At 46.2% G+C, this 16,971-nt stretch overlaps 1 protein-coding gene across 1 annotated transcript; it reads right to left on the minus strand.

The window, feature by feature from the left end:
- Positions 1-13,990: 13,990 nt before the first annotated feature.
- LOC308155270 (small ribosomal subunit protein uS2m-like) lies at positions 13,991-15,792 on the minus strand. The gene is made up of 2 exons (XM_080528555.1): positions 15,678-15,792; positions 13,991-15,026 (listed from the first exon to the last, which is right to left on the minus strand). The coding sequence occupies exon 2, from the start codon at positions 15,020-15,022 to the stop codon at positions 14,480-14,482; it is 543 nt and encodes a 180-aa protein (XP_080384681.1). The 5' UTR covers positions 15,023-15,026; positions 15,678-15,792; the 3' UTR covers positions 13,991-14,479.
- Positions 15,793-16,971: the final 1,179 nt, after the last annotated feature.

Below are 16,971 nucleotides of genomic sequence, written 5' to 3' on the forward strand. Positions count from 1 at the left end.
GTATAGCCTTTATTTAGTATTATATAGTAAATAGTAGAAATTGGAAGGCTAACTAGTTAATTAGTCTCGCCGGTATTTTGTAGTTGGCGCTGTTGACTGCGCATGCGTGGTGAACCTGTGTTAGGTGTAGGTGAAAAGATCAGATCGCAGACTGGCTTACCTGTACGTCAATCAAGTGGCAAAAGCCATAGTGAGGATGGATGATAGGCGATTTTTTTCTTTTTTTCTTTTTTCTTTTCCGTTTTGTTCAATGCCATGCGATCTACCGATACTACCTTTGCGATCAACCGGTCGATCGCGATCGACGTATTGGGCACCCCTGGTCTAGATTGTCCAGGGCCTAGAACCTAGGTCTTTGCTGTGTTCAGGGCCTGGATGGCCCTGGGGTAGAAGCTGAGCTTCAGTCTGTTTGTCCTTGCGAACATGGTCCTGAACCGCCTGTTCGAGGGCAGCCGAGCAAAGTGTTCGTACCCAGGGTGGGATGGGTCTCTGGAGATCTTGGAGGCCTTCCTGAGGCAGCGTGTGTTGTACAGCTCTTCCAGAGAGGGGAGGGGGGCGCCGGTGATCTTCTGGGCCGATCTCACGACTCACTGTAGCGCATTCCTCTCTGCGGCTGTGCAGCTGGAGAACCAGATGCAGATGCAGTAGGTGAGGATGCTCTCCACTGCGCAGCGGTAGAAGGTCACCAGCATCTCCTGTCCGATGTGGTCTTTCCTGAGGACTCTCAGGAAGAAGAGCCGCTGTTGTGCCTTCTTGATGATGGCTGCTGTGTTGATCTTCCAGGACAGGTCATCCTGTATGTGCACCCCCAGGAATCGGAGGGTTGAGACTCTCTCCACGCTCCCTCCATCGACGAGCAGGGGCTGGACCCCAGATTTTTTCCTCCTGAAGTCCACGATGATTTCCTGGGTCTTTGACTGGTTCCGCAGCAGGTTGTTAACCTTGCACAGCTTGCTCAGCTGCTCTACCTCATCCCTGTACGCCGCCTCGTCCCCCCCCGAGATGCAGCCCACCACGGTGGTGTCGTCTGCAAACTTTACGATGGAGTTGCTGGGGTGGACGGGGGTGAAGTCGTAGGTGTAGAGGTTGTAGAGGATGGGGCTTAGCACGCAGCCCTGGGGGGACCCAGTGCTGAGTCTGAGGGCTGTGGAGGTGTGGGGGCCCACCCGCACCCTCTGGGGGCGGTCAGACAGGAAGTCCTTGATCCATGCACATATAGAGTGTGATAGTCCCAGGTCTAGTAGTTTGGTCACTAGCCTGTCTGGAAGGATGGTGTTGAAGGCAGAGCTGAAGTCCACAAAGAGCAGTCTTGCGTAGCTGTTTCCCCTCTCCAGGTGGGATAGAGTGGAGTGGAGTGGAGAGTCGTCGCGATGGCGTCCTCTGTGGACCTGTGGGCTCTGTAGGCGAACTGGTATGGATCCAGGTTGGGCGGGAGGCGTGTGACTATGTGGGCCCGGACTAGTTTCTCAAAGCACTTCATGATGATTGGTGTGAGTGCCACCGGGCGGTAGTCGTTTAGGCAGCTCACCGTGCTTTTCTTCGGGACTGGGATGATAGTTGAGGTTTTCAGGCAGGGTGGGATGGTGGCCTGGGACAGGGACTGGTTGAAGATGTTGGTGAAAACCCCGGCCAGCTGGTCGGCACAGTCCCTCAGCACCCGTCCCAGGACGCCATCCGGCCCTGAGGCTTTCCTGGGGTCCACCGCCTTCAGCACGCGTCTCACTTCATGCTCTGTGAGGGTGAGGCTGCTGAGAGCTGGAGAGAGTGGTGTTTGTGTTGTGGTTACCTCCGTTCGCCCCTCGTCGAACCGGGCGTAGAAGGAGTTCAGCTTTTCCGCCAGCAGGGGGTAGTCCTCTGCGGCTGTGAGCCTGTTGGCTCTGAAGTTTAGGTTAGCCCTGGTGGTGCTGTACAGCAGTGTGCCCTTCCCTGAGAAGGCGGTGTCCCTCTCCTTGAGCAGTTTTTGGACCTTCCCAGTCATCCATGGCTTCGTGTTGGGGTAGACCCGGACCCGTTTGTCCACGGTGGCTGAGTTGGTGCAGTTCACTATGTGGTTCAGAACCGACGACGTGAACTGTTCCAGGTCCTCATGCTCATATTCCTGCCATGAGGTGTCATTCAGGCAGATCTGCAGTGGAGCGGACCCTGCTGGCCAGGTTCTGACAGTCTTAGTGGTGATGGGAGCACTTTTCCTCATGGGAGTGTAGGCTGGGATCAGGAGGATTGACACATGGTCAGACATGCCTAGATGAGCTAGCGGTCTAGCCTTGTAAGCAAGCTTGATGTTGGTGTATACCTTATCCAGTGTTTTTTCTCCTCTTGTTGCACATTTAACATGCTGATAGAACTTCGGTAGTACTACCTTCAGGTCAGCATGATTGAAATCTCCCGCGATGATGTGTACGCTTGAGGATCCGCGCTCAGTCCACTACTGATGACGTCATGTAGCCGCGCCAATGCTAAGCTACCAACCGCGCTAGGCGGTATGTAAACACACGAAGCTGTCCTTCGTAGATATAATGAGGCCGCCTCCGCGCGTCTTCTCACTAAGCAGCGTCCTGTCCGCACGGTGTAAAGTCCTTCCTTCCAGCCCGACAGCCGAGTCCAAGATGGTGTCATTGACATATTGAGACAATGGTATGATTATGCCCATATGTTGAGGTAAATGCATCAGTACTCAATCAGTTTCAAACATATCTGTCCATGACCAGATGTTAGCCCCATATAATCTCAGATTTTATGAGCAGCAAGAGACAGTGAAGTTTAGACGTAATCATCATCATGAAGTGCTTCGAGAGGTTGGTCCTGGCCCATCTTAAAACTCACCCACCCCCCACACTAGACCCCCACCAGTTAGCCTACCACAAGAACAGGTCATGGAGGACGTCATCTCCATTGCACTTCACTCTATTCTGACCCACCTAGATAAAAGCAACACCTACGCAAGGATGCTGTTCATTGACTTCAGCTCAGTATTCAACACCATCATCCCCTCCAAGCTTGTCACCAAGCTCAGTGACCCTGACATCAGCACCTCCCTCTGCAACTGGACCCTGGACTTCCTGGCCAACAGACCCCAGCTTGTCAAGTTGGTCAACCACTCCTCCTCCACCCTGACCCTGAACACCGGCATGCCACAAGGCTGTGTGCTGAGGCCTCTCCTCTACTCCCTCTTTACCCACGACGGCATGTTGATGCATGGCTCCAACACCATCATCAAGTTCGCAGATAACAGCACGGTGGTAGACCGTTACAATGACGAGTCGGCCTGACAACAACCTGGCCCTCAACACCAGGAAGACCAAAGAGATCATTGTGGTCTTCAGGAACACTCTGGGCTGTGTACACACCCCCATCTACATCAATGAGATGGAGGTGGAGCGTGTTCCCAGCTTCAAGTCCCTGAGTGTGTGGATCTCAGAGGACCTCTCTTGGACCCTCAACTCCTCTTCCTTGGTCAAAAAGGTGCAGCAGCGCCTATACTTTCTGAGGAGGCTGAAGAAAGCCCAGCTGTCTTCCAGAATTCTGACCAACTTCTACCGCTGCACCTTCGACAGCATCCTGACTAGCTGCATCACAGTGTGGTACGGCAACTGCACCGTGTCGGACCAGAAGGCCCCGCAACGGGTGGTGAAGACCGCCCAGCGCATCATCGGCACCAAACTCCCTACCATCGAATCCCTCCAGGCAGATCGGTGTCGGCGGAGGACGGTAAGCATCATTAAGGACAAGTCGCATCCCAACCACGTCCTGTTTGATCCCCTACCATCGAAAAGACTGAAGACGTATAGGATCCCCAGGTCCCATACCAGCAGGCTCCAGAACAGCTTCTTCCACACAGCTGTCACTCTGATAAACAACCCCCCCCCAGTATCTGTTTACCCCCCCCCCCCTCCACTCACTGTGGACACTCAATTTAGCCTTTGCACTACTGCTGTTGCACATACCATAATTTGCACATACCTAATTTTTCATAGTAGTATCTAACCATACTCATCATCTTTAGTCACTTCTCTAAATGAAGTAGAGACTTAATCATCACAGTATACCTATATATAACACCAAGTGAATTCAACTTCTGGGATATCGATCTGTCCAGTTAGGAAGCGTAAACGATTGTTAATCAATTTCACCTGCTTAGGCGCAAATGAAAGTGACAACAGGTGGACAAGAGAGGCAACAGCAAGACAACCCCCAAAACAGAAATGGTTTTGCAGGTGGTGGACACAGACCATTTCCCTCTAATTTTGCTAGTGCCCTTGTCACTACTGGTAGCATGTCGCGGTACCTGCAGCCCATTCAGGTTGCACAGGTAGTCCAGCTCCTCCAGGATGGCACATCCATACGTATTCTCGCAAGAAGGTTAGCTGTGTCTCCCAGCAGTCTCAAGATAGTAGAGGAGATACCAGGAGACGGGCCATTACAAAAGGAGAGCTGGACAGAGCCGTAGAAGGGCAACAACCCAGCAGCTGGACCGGTATCTGCTCCTTTATGCGAGGAGGAACAGGAGGAGCACTGCCAGGGCCCTACAAAATGACCTCCAGCGGGCTACTCGTGTGCATGTTACTGACCAAACTTCTGACTCCATGAGGGCCGACATCATCTAGTGGGACTTTGGGGTTTTCTACCCCCCCCCCCCCCCTAAACAAGAAATTGTTTATTGTGTTTATTTTCAACTGCTGCTTAAAGTTTAGACCCTATTGTTCACAAAACAAGGCCAGTGCTCCCGCGCCACAGGGAGCCTTTAGGCGTGCATGCATCAAAGTGAGAGGAGCGTATTTCGGGAAAGTCAGAGGAGCACATTTCGGGAACTTGTTGACACACAGTTGAGCTGTTGTTGAGCTTGATTCTTTCTTTTTATTTCCACCATTGCAAAGAACATGTATGATACTGAGAAGGATATGAGGAGATATTAGCTTTGATAATGATGGTCAGACGGTCAGATGTCGAGAAGATTCATCTGACACGGAGAGCAGCCACCATGTCGCCTCTCACAAGAGTAATTATTCATGTTGTGGTAAGTAGCCGTGTAATAAGCGGGATAATGTCGGTCATTATCGAAAAATAAGAGCCCGACAGTGCATTCGGAACCCCGAGAGGTTTCGTAAAGCACTGAAGGGATTTGACCGGCTGGCCATACTTTATCCCTTACATAGCAGACTCCGCATTCCCCATTTACAAATGTGTTGGTTCTACTTTTAGAGTTCTCTGCATGTCGGCTAGACATATGTTTTGATTGATGTAATATAGGCTGCTTTAGTCGTAGGCTATTTAGTTAAATACAGTGTGAAGCAAATCCCGTCCTTGCCGCTGGCACTGTCCATGGTGCTAAAAGTAAGAATGTACATGCCAGCATAAACCGTCGACTTGGTACATGCCGGCATGTCCCGGGTCAACGGTTTATGCTGGCATGTCCCGGGAAATGCCGACATAAACCGTTTGCCCACATAGTATATATGTTACGGTACATGTGGGAACACGGTACATGTGGGAAAACTAGGGTTAGGGTTAGGTGCTACGTCGATTTGGTACATGCTGACATGTCTAACCCTAACCCTAATCCTATCCCTAACCCTAACCTTAACCCTAGTTTTCCCACATGTACCGTGTTCCCACATGTACCATAATATGTTACATGTGGGAACACGGTACATGTGGGAAAACTAGGGTTAGGGTTAGGTGCTACATCGATTTGGTACATGATGGCATGTCTAACCCTAATCCTATCCCTAACCTTAGCACCTAACCCTAGTTTTCCCACATGTACCGTTACATATATATCATACCATAACTGAGTATAGCTTAGTGTCCATCTCTTGTATATACCTATGTACGTATATACTACCTACTGTACTCATAATTTTATTACTGTACATATCCTACATTTATCATTTCATAACTGCATAGCTAACTGTACATATTTTATTTCATTATTGTACATACACTATACTTATTTCTTAACTGTACATATCCTTTGCTATCTACACTACATCACAATTTGCACTTCTGGTTAGATGCTTAACTGCATTTCGTTGTCTGGTACTCTGCAATTACAATAACATTTACATAAAATGTACATCGTAAACCGTGCATAAAATATAATCTTCGAGGAAGTTAATGCTTCTAGGTCACTCAACACCTCATGCTCATATTGGAACTGTTGCAGCATTTTATCAGAATCACTTTTATTACATCTTACTGTACAAGTACACAAGAGTCAAATACTTTGGCTTTTTTTACAGATCATTTTACACCCTCGGCTACAGACAGGAAGCGGAATCTGCCGACTGTTCCAGGCAGGCAGAGAACCTCCACAGCAGAACTTGCATTTCTTGTTTTCAAACAAGTTGGAGCTTCCTACCACATGTTGTAGCACATTCTCCACCTGTAAAAAACAATTACAAGTGTCGTATTAACACATCAAGTAAATAACGAATGAATGTATGCCTTAGCATGAAGGCAATTCCAGCCAGTCTCAATATTAGCACAAGAACAGATCCTACAAGCACTCAGCCACCTGTTCTGATTCTTAAAGGAGCACTTCTATTCATGTGTCCCCATATGGCCATCTGTTGGTGCCATCAATCACTCCAAGTACCCACTGTTCTAGGCATTCAGAGTAAGACAGCACTTTCAGTCTCTGCCCCTTATGACACAGGCTCGACACTTACAGTCGGACTGCAACGCCTCAAGGGGCAGATTGGGAGAACAGGTCTGATGAGACTCATCGTGAATCTTGTCTCTGCATGCCTTCTTCGGCTATAAACTACAGTCAGTTCGCACCTCCTGGATCAACTCCTGATCTGGACAGAAACACAGGTCAATTCAGGGCTTAAAGAGTCGGGAAAGAAATCTCAAAATGAGCAACCAAAATGTAAAACGTTCACTACTAGTACTGGTCAACGGCGGTTCAGGTTAGACTCATCGCCTGGTCTTAACATGAGGATTAACACCTGCCCTCAGGACACCTGGGTCTATCTGGCCCAGTAAGGGCCGGTCCTAGGCGAACTAGGTGGTCGCCTAGGGCGCCAAATGCCAAAAAACCCCAACATTTAAATTATGTTATGGCTCTATGAATTTCATGTCTCGATGAAAATATGTGACACAGTAGCGTATTTGGAGTTACCTGGCGCAAAACAGAAATACGTCAAATCAGTCTTCAAACTATTTCTGACCTAAAAGTCAGATTTTCGGTTTTTTATCTAACATTCAATTTGAAGCTTTGAAGTACCCACTCGTTATTTTTCCCAACAGTTTTACATTCATTAAATAAGTATAATCTATCAAAAAATAGGCTTGTTTCTCATGCTTTTTCCGACGCGCTTGGGGGGTGGCTGAAATAACATGTATGCTTTCACTTGGGTGTGATTGGCTGTTAATCTCGCTCAAGGGGGAGGGACACAAAGGGCGCGTCTTTCAATGTTTTCATTGAGAATGTATTTCGAGTTTGTACATCGATGAACACTGCTTAGCTCAATGAATTGTTCAGTAATGACTGAAGGCACAAAGAAAGTCCCCAAGAAACGAACCTTTACTAGGGCAACATACGGATTTCACGGGACCAACATACCACAACACTTTCTGCTTTTGGGTAAGTAGCCAACACTCCTTTGTTTGTTTGTGTTGGGTTAGCCGCGTTAGCTAGCGAACATTAGCGAGTATGTTCTGTGTCATCGTATTGCCTTTTTAAAGACTTTCTAAAACAATCGCATAGCACATGCTGTTCTTATAAGTTGTGTTGTTGCTACTGTGTACAGTTAGTTAACTGTTTTTCTTTTGTTACTTGGGTTGGGCTAGCCATGTTATGTGTGGTATTGCATAAGACTTTCTAAAACAATCGCATAGCACATTATGCTGTTCTTATAAGTTGTGTTGTTGATACCGTGTACAGCTAGCTAACTGTGTTCAATTATTTATTTTTTTACTGTTCAGAACAACTTCATGCTGTGGTACTGTGCCTGGCCTTGCCCTCAACCTCCTGATTGCCTGAGTTACCAGCACTTCAGGTAATTCATTATCATGTATGAACTTTCATTTAGGGTATGGCGGTAATATTATTTCATTTACTGTGGGCAATAATTCAATGTATTGTCGTCCGTCTGTTTCAGCTTTGATGGTAAGGAACCTGGCGTAGTTATGGCTGAAAATCACTGATGTCAAGCCCCCCGGAGGTGATCTTCATGCGCAAGGCCCACTCGGACTTGACATGGCCAGACAGAAGTATCTTTTTGATCAGAGAATTCTGTTCAGATGAGGCAAAAGACACCACATGCCCACCAGACTCCACAGCACCTCAGAAAACTGTATTACTTATGATTACTTACTTTACTTATTTACTTATTATTGTGATTATGTACCTTGCTGCAATGCTAATGTTGAAAACATTAGGACACAGGAATTGCACACTACCTGACTACTTGAGAAATACCTGAACACTTTCATTTTCATCTTGTTGAACTTTGCACAGCATGTTACACTATTGATTGCACTTTAATTCTGCTGTAGTGCGACTACCATCACTTATCACTTCATTACTTACTTTACTCATTTACTTGTGATTATTGTGATTATGTACCTTGCTGCAAAGCTAATGTTGAAGAACCACAGCCAAAGATTTGTATTATTGTGTACTGTAAAATAAATTCAGATTCAAGACTTTTTTGTATCATTAAAAGAATAATAGTTACAACAACCATAAAGCCTCCATAATGATACGCTGGCTAATTAGCTTCGGTAATACCTTGCTAGGTAATAATGTTAGCTATAGCTATCTGACCCAGTGACTAACACTGACAGATATTGACAGCTGACAGTCAATCTAGAGGGGGAGTGGTTAACCAGACATTGTTACCGCCCATTACCTGGCTATGTGAAGGTGAGAAAAAACAAAATCTTTGAAGGTTTTCTCAGCATTGTGATTTCAGGGTTAGCAACTTTCAAATACTCATGTCGTCTTCAATTTGTTTCCGATTTCAATGTATGATGCATCATTTGAAAGCTTACAATCTGTAGTTTAAGCACATGTAAAAAACTGAAAAATGATTTTGCCCCCAGGTAGCTCTTTTCATTGTCTTCTGTCACATATGTCTCAGCCTACTGTCTCTATTACACTTCGCGATTAGTCACACTAGCCTCTTGTTTTCTATTAGCTTGTCCCTGCTGCTCACAACAAACAAATGACCTTGCTACTAATGTATGATATTAATTTAGATGGTTTTAGCCAACTTGATGCTAGCTAATTCACTTCAGCTAGCTATGGTGGTCATCTGGTCGATCAACATCAACTCTCTACTCTGCAGGCTAAAGTTATACCACCACCTGCTTGCTTGCTTTTGGGGGATTTAGAGATTAGGCTTAGTTTTCCTGCTTTTTGATGATGGTTCTGTTTATGAGTCCTACTCTGCAGCTAGCTAAATGTTTTAGCTTGTAATAGGCTAATATCTACTCTATAACTGTCCAGATGCACTGAGGAAATACTTACAGAAGCCCCCAGACCCAGGTTCTGGAGAAGGGACATCTGATCTCCCATCTACACCATGTAAGTTCAGCCAATTATTTGTTGTCATTATTATTATTGTTATTATTATTGTTGAATGTTACAGTTAGACCTTGTTACTAATTAAATGCAGGCATTAGTCAAATCAAATAAAGTTTATTTGTACAGTGCTACTTTATATGTAGTAGAATGACACAAAGGACTTAATGCAGTGGTGTAACAGTATGGATGTGCTACTAATAAATACATCTTATTTATTCATATTTATTCACTTGGTAACACTTTACTTGAATCCTCCATCATAAGGTCTTCATAACAGTGTCATAAAGTTGACATTAGAGGTGTATGTTTGGATTTGCCTGCAGGTGAAGGAACCACAAGCACAACACTACAGCCTGCAGACACCCCATCAACCTCAACAAGCACAACTCTACACCCTGCAGACACCCCATCAACCTCAACAAGCACAACTCTACACCCTGCAGACACCCCATCAACCTCAACAAGCACAACTCTACACCCTGCAGACACCCCATCAACCTCAGCAAGCACAACTCTACACCCTGCAGACACCCCATCAACCTCAACAAGCACAACTCTACACCCTGCAGACACCCCATCAACCTCAGCAAGCACAACTCTACACCCTGCAGACACCCCATCAACCTCAACAAGCACAACTCTACACCCTGCAGACACCCCATCAACCTCAGCAAGCACAACTCTACACCCTGCAGATATCCCATCAACCTCAGCAAGCACAACTCTACACCCTGCAGACATCCCATCAACCTCAGCAAGCACAACTCTACACCCTGCAGACACCCCATCAACCTCAACAAGCACAACTCTACACCCTGCAGACACCCCATCAACCTCAACAAGCACAACTCTACACCCTGCAGACATCCCATCAACCTCAACAACAAATCATATTTTTGTCTTGAAACCATTGTTGTCGATATTTTTACTGTTGAATGTGTGGGTGGTGATGAGGCAGTACTGGTGGCTTAATGTGGTGGTGGTGGCGCCCCTAACATTTTGGGTGAGGGGGGGGGCATCAAATCATACTCTCGCCTAGGGCACCTAAATGCCTAGGACTGGCCCTGGGCCCGGTTTGCGCTCATGGCACTGGACTGAATTAATGGCACCAGTTTCTTACCATTATGTGCAGCATTCAGCAGTAGGAGGCATTCTGTCCTTCCACACTTGCCTTCATATAACACCCCCTTGGGAAAATACCTGGTAGGCCCAAATCATGAGTCAGTGAAGCCAGCTGTACTTACACACAAGTAAAACATGTTCTTTTTGCATAATGTTCATTATTTGAGCAGATGCACTCACCTTGTTCAATCACGGTGGTATCCATTTTCCTCCTTGAAGCGCACAACTTCCAGGGACCATCTACACATACATCCACGTCAGGTGGTTACAAAGACATGCAGGAGGACACCGCATTAGTACCAGCTTGCCCACATGCACGTCATAGCATCGATAGTACATGTTGAGCCACAAGTCTTTTCAGAGCGCCCATGGTAAGAGGGCACCTAGGTGACACATGACCCTGTCCTCTCCGCCATCTAATGACACAGACAATCGCGCTGCAACGTCTCTAGTGGCAGGTTCACTCAAACTCTGTCAAGGAATAACAGATGAAGTATAGTATTCATTCAATATATATATTTTTAAATCCTTAAGCCCCACCCAAAAATGTATATATATATATATTGGGAGAAAAAAAAATACACACCATGTCATGGGCAAACATGTCCCTGCTTTAGTGTGGAGTACTTCCATCTTCCATACGCCACGGCTGCTTGACCCATGCAACATGTTATAATGTTATTATAAATAGTACAAGTACACTAGCATTCACCCTATATGGCGATAAATAGAGCCAAATGCATTGACGAAAATACCGGTGTGCATGTGTGATACAAAGACATACGCGAAATGTCAAAAACACGCAGTTTCAATGTTTCCCACCTTCAACTCCAACGTCGAATGTCCATACAGACTACGACAATTAAGCGGTCACACACCTCGTCGTGTCTCACCGAGAATCGACAACAGACGAAAGGGGTGGTATTTATAGGGGATCAACTACGGAAACTTTTTGGGACAATTGTAATTTATGGCAAGCAAGCAGTTATGCACCTTACGAGCTAAATATAAAGGTCTTTGCACACCAATGCGTGCGTTTTCGCATGCGTATTTTTTAACCCGTCATCCGAAAAAAACGTTACGCACCGAGACCTTGCACACCGGTCCGTTGCGGAGTCCGTTGCGTTTTTTTACGTTGCGAACTTTCGCAATATGCACTCTACATTCTAAATGCTTGATTTAGCAAAAGGTACAAACAACTGAGAGCAATAGAACTAAAACCAAATGGTAGACCACATCAGTAGAATGTATTATCAGTAGAAAAGTACAATAAATCTTTATTTCTTTTAACAAAGCGTGGTGTGCATCTCCTGCAGTGTGATATGTAATCATACCATGTGTAGACTCTCCGCTCAGGGTTGCCAAGGTCTTTGCACACCAATGCGTGCGTTTACGCACGCGTATTTTTTAATCCTTCATCCGAAAAAAACGTTACGCACCGAGACCTTGCACACCGGTCCGTTGCGGAGTCCGTTGCGTTTTTTTACGTTGCGAACTTTTTTTGAAGAGGACAAGCGCGTCTTCAACCTCCGCCTGTCAAGAGCGCCGCATCTCAGAAAATGCATTCGGCATTCAATCAGGGACGCGGGAAGGGGGGTGCATACCCAGGGTTTCGCAGACAGCAGAAGTAGAATAGAATAGTAGAATAGAAAAAGAAACAGCTATATATAGCCAGCCTATACCTAACCATGCTGAATGATGTATGATGCACTGACAGTCTGTGACAGTGTGTGAACCTGCCCGGACCCTGCCCTTCTGCCTGAGTTTGAGTAGGATGCTGCCCAAATAAATGTTATTGTTTAGTGATGCTGCCCAACTGAATGTTATTGTTTAGTGCCTTACGCTTTCGTGGTATTATATTGTGTGAATTATCATCTGTATGTTGTTTTTCTTTCACTCGACTAACCGCGAGATAATACTTGAGACATGTACTTCTGTAAACATTAATCCAACTGTCCTAAAGTTCTAATTTGACGACGTGTCCCAGTCTATACCATGGCGGAGTGGTCAATAACAACTCTCAAAAGGCTTTTGACGGACGCGAAAAACGCAGAAAATCGAACCTGTTGCGTTTTTTTTTTGACGGACTAATTATTACGGATTGGTGTGCAAGCGTGGTTGACACAACATGAGTTCTAATTTATTTTTTTAACGGACGTAAAAAACGCGCGTAAAAAACGCGTTGGTGTGCAAGGGCCTTTAATACGGCTGTGTTGCGTTCTTGCACTCTATACGGTTTTCAAAGTTTTTGTGAACAGGTCACACCAAAGGGCAAAATCTCAAGGCACACCTGTATTCATATCCGTGCAAAATATCTTCTATAACACGTGTTCCCTCGTCTCTAACCGTTTTTTTTTTATTTACCAGTGCCAAATACGTTTGTAAAATTGCATCAAAGCAGAAACATAACCCTAACCCATTGAGTTGAAAAAAAACATTAAAATTAAAAACAACTACAATTGTAAAGAAAAAATAGATGCATTGAGAATGAAAACTCCTGCAAAAAAGTGAACAACCCTAGTATCAACGCAGTTAACATTGAAATGATACAATGATCTGAGAAGAGCGAATGCACATCAGTCTCACTCCAAATAAAATCAACGGAACAATATAGCACCAAAAAGTTTCACTAAATCATCTCACAAGAAAGCGATCAATTCTCCCCCCCCCCCCCCCCCCCTCAGATTTCTCTTTTTTAACGTCGGTTGTTCACACTCAGTCTCTCAGTCAGGGTCTTTGATGTGTCTCTAGTAATTCCGTCAAGATAGTGAAAATACCACCGCGCATCCGTGATCAGACATTGCTGAGGTGCTGGAACTGAAGAGTATCAATAGAGTGTAAAACAGCATCCGCACAATCAAACACTGCGCAAAACCCGTCATTTATTGCGAGCTTTCGGTCTTAAACGTCACGCATAAAGCAGATAAGTGGTATAAAGGATGCAAACAACATCACTTGATTGGCCAATGCACAACACCTGTGTCAAAAATGTCACCTAGGGGCTAGGCATCAAGGGAATTGTAGTCTTAGATTTAGAGATGAAACAACGTTTCCTATAAAGGGGTTATTGTTTATTAAAATAAATAACCTCTTGCATAGTTGTGTATTGAAATGTATGATTGTCACAAAATCCCACGGCACACCTGGACTTGCCTCGCGCCACACCGTTTGACCATACCAAGTATAAGGTATGCTCCAGATAAAGTGTAAGAACGCATTTTTGTAACAAAGCAGGCTAAAGAGCACTAAGAATTTGAGCTATTTTTCATACAGCCCTTTAGCACTTGAAGGAAATGCAAGACCTGACAAAATCACCCCACACAAATCAAGAGACAGAACGTTTACTTGACAGTTAATTAAATAATAACAGCCACTTGACCAGATACATTTCACTGCATAACACCATGGCATTGTATACAAACAAGTATAGAAGGTTTGCATTTACTGAATTGTGAATAATGGCAACCATATCCGGAATGATGATGTGAAAAACCACAGAATAACACATGAACATTTCCATTTACCCAATGCGTGATCTAACCAAATGCGCAGGTAAATATGTACAGTCAGTCACTCAGACATAGTGCTTAGAGTACAACAGTGGAGTAGCTTCCCTCCTCACCACCTCACATTCATCTGCACTGATCAACCAAACGCAGGACAGGTGAAAGCAGTATGCCAGAGACGGTTGGCATGATTCACCCAATCAGTTCTCTCACATCGACGCAAATAAAGAGAGGAGGAGGAGGGAAGGAAGTCACTTCGTATTCGTAAAAAAAGCGCCGTTGAGAGTCTTTTCTTGACAGTCCTCTTCTACCCCTCTCAGGACCTGTTGGGCTCTCGTCTGGAGAGGCCCTGCAGCAGCTCCGTCTGCCTCCTCTTGTCCTTGGCGCGGGTGACGGTCATCCTGAACAGGCGGCAGTAGAGCTCCATGGCGGCCGGCGTGTCGTCGTTGCCCGGCACCGGGTAGGTCAGCAGGCTGGGGTTGCAGTTGGAGTCCACCACGCCCACCGTGGGGATGTTCATCTTGGCCGCATCGCGGACCGCCACGTGCTGCTGGAACACGTTGTTCAGGGTGGAGAGGAAGACCACCAGGTCGGGGAGGCGGACGCCCGGGCCGTACTGGATGGGCGCGTTGGTGAGGAGGCCGCCTCGCCAGTAGCGCGTGTGGGCGTACTCCCCGCAGTCCTGCGCCGTGCTCTCGATCAGGTGGCTGAACTGCCGGCGGCGGCTGACGAAGAGGATGACCCCGCCGCGGTACGCCACGTGGGCGGTGACGTTCAGGGCCGCCTGGAGGTGTTCCACCGTCTGGTCCAGGTCGATGATGTCTTGGTCCAGACGAGAGCCGAACAGGTAAGGCTCCATCAGCCTAGGAGAGAGGGCAACAGACAGACAGGTAAGGCTACATAGCCTAGGAGAGAGGGCAACAGACAGACAGGTAAGGCTCCATCAGCCTAGGAGAGAGGGCAACAGACAAACAGGTAAGGCTCCATCAGCCTAGGAGAGAGGGCAACAGACAGACAGACAGACAGGTATGGCTCCATCAGCCTAGGAGAGAGGGCAACAGACAGACAGGTAAGGCTACATAGCCTAGGAGAGAGGGCAACAGACAGACAGACAGGTAAGGCTACATAGCCTAGGAGAGAGGGCAACAGACAGACAGGTAAGGCTACATCAGCCTAGGAGAGAGGGCAACAGACAGACAGGTAAGGCTATATAGCCTAGGAGAGAGGGCAACAGACAGACAGACAGGTAAGGCTACATAGCCTAGGAGAGAGGGCAACAGACAGGCAGGTAAGGCTACATCAGCCTAGGAGAGAGGGCAACAGACAGACAGGAGATCGTTGATCAGGACTAGAGACTATATTATGCTAAACTGTACTTCTTCTATTACTCATGTCCCTGTACCTACAGAGTACAATGCACAACAACCCTACAGGCATAATAAAGACACCCTGTTGCAGAGAAGATGATCTGAATTGTAATGACAAAAGAAATGCAAAAACCAGAGCCCCCATACCTGTGTCTGCAGCCTGTCTTGTGGCCAAGGTGAACTCTGGCATCGAATAGATCTTTCAAGGAGAACAGTTCTGACAAATGAAAGAAGTCTGGGGAAGAAGTTTCAAGGGGAAGGTTCTGGACTGTGTCAGACGAAGCTGGAACGAAATTGCGAGGAGAGAGGAACATTGAAACGCATTATAAAAACATCCCATCAACCTCAACAACAAATCATATTTTTGTCTTGAAACCATTGTTGTCGATATTTTTACTGTTGAATGTGTGGGTGGTGATGAGGCAGTACTGGTGGCTTAATGTGGTGGTGGTGGCGCCCCTAACATTTTGGGTGAGGGGGGGGGCATCAAATCATACTCTCGCCTAGGGCACCTAAATGCCTAGGACTGGCCCTGGGCCCGGTTTGCGCTCATGGCACTGGACTGAATTAATGGCACCAGTTTCTTACCATTATGTGCAGCATTCAGCAGTAGGAGGCATTCTGTCCTTCCACACTTGCCTTCATATAACACCCCCTTGGGCAAATACCTGGTAGGCCCAAATCATGAGTCAGTGAAGCCAGCTGTACTTACACACAAGTAAAACATGTTCTTTTTGCATAATGTTCATTATTTGAGCAGATGCACTCACCTTGTTCAATCACGGTGGTATCCATTTTCCTCCTTGAAGCGCACAACTTCCAGGGACCATCTACACATACATCCACGTCAGGTGGCACCAAAAAGTTTCACTAAATCATCTCACAAGAAAGCGATCAATTCCCCCCCCCCCCCCCTCAGATTTCTCTTTTTTAACGTCGGTTGTTCACACTCAGTCTCTCAGTCAGGGTCTTTGATGTGTCTCTAGTAATTCCGTCAAGATAGTGAAAATACCACCGCGCATCCGTGATCAGACATTGCTGAGGTGCTGGAACTGAAGAGTATCAATAGAGTGTAAAACAGCATCCGCACAATCAAACACTGCGCAAAAACCGTCATTTATTGCGAGCTTTCGGTCTTAAACGTCACGCATAAAGCAGATAAGTGGTATAAAGGATGCAAACAACATCACTTGATTGGCCAATGCACAACACCTGTGTCAAAAATGTCACCTAGGGGCTAGGCATCAAGGGAATTGTAGTCTTAGATTTAGAGATGAAACAACGTTTCCTATAAAGGGGTTATTGTTTATTTAAATAAATAACCTCTTGCATAGTTGTGTATTGCAATAATGATGTATGATTGTCACAAAATCCCACGGCACACCTGGACTTGCCTCGCGCCACACCGTTTGACCATACCAAGTATAAGGTATGCTCCAGA

The sequence above is a fragment of the Nansenia antarctica genome, assembly GCF_963989245.1.
Source record: "Nansenia antarctica genome assembly, chromosome: 4".
Lineage (NCBI taxonomy): Eukaryota > Metazoa > Chordata > Actinopteri > Argentiniformes > Microstomatidae > Nansenia > Nansenia antarctica.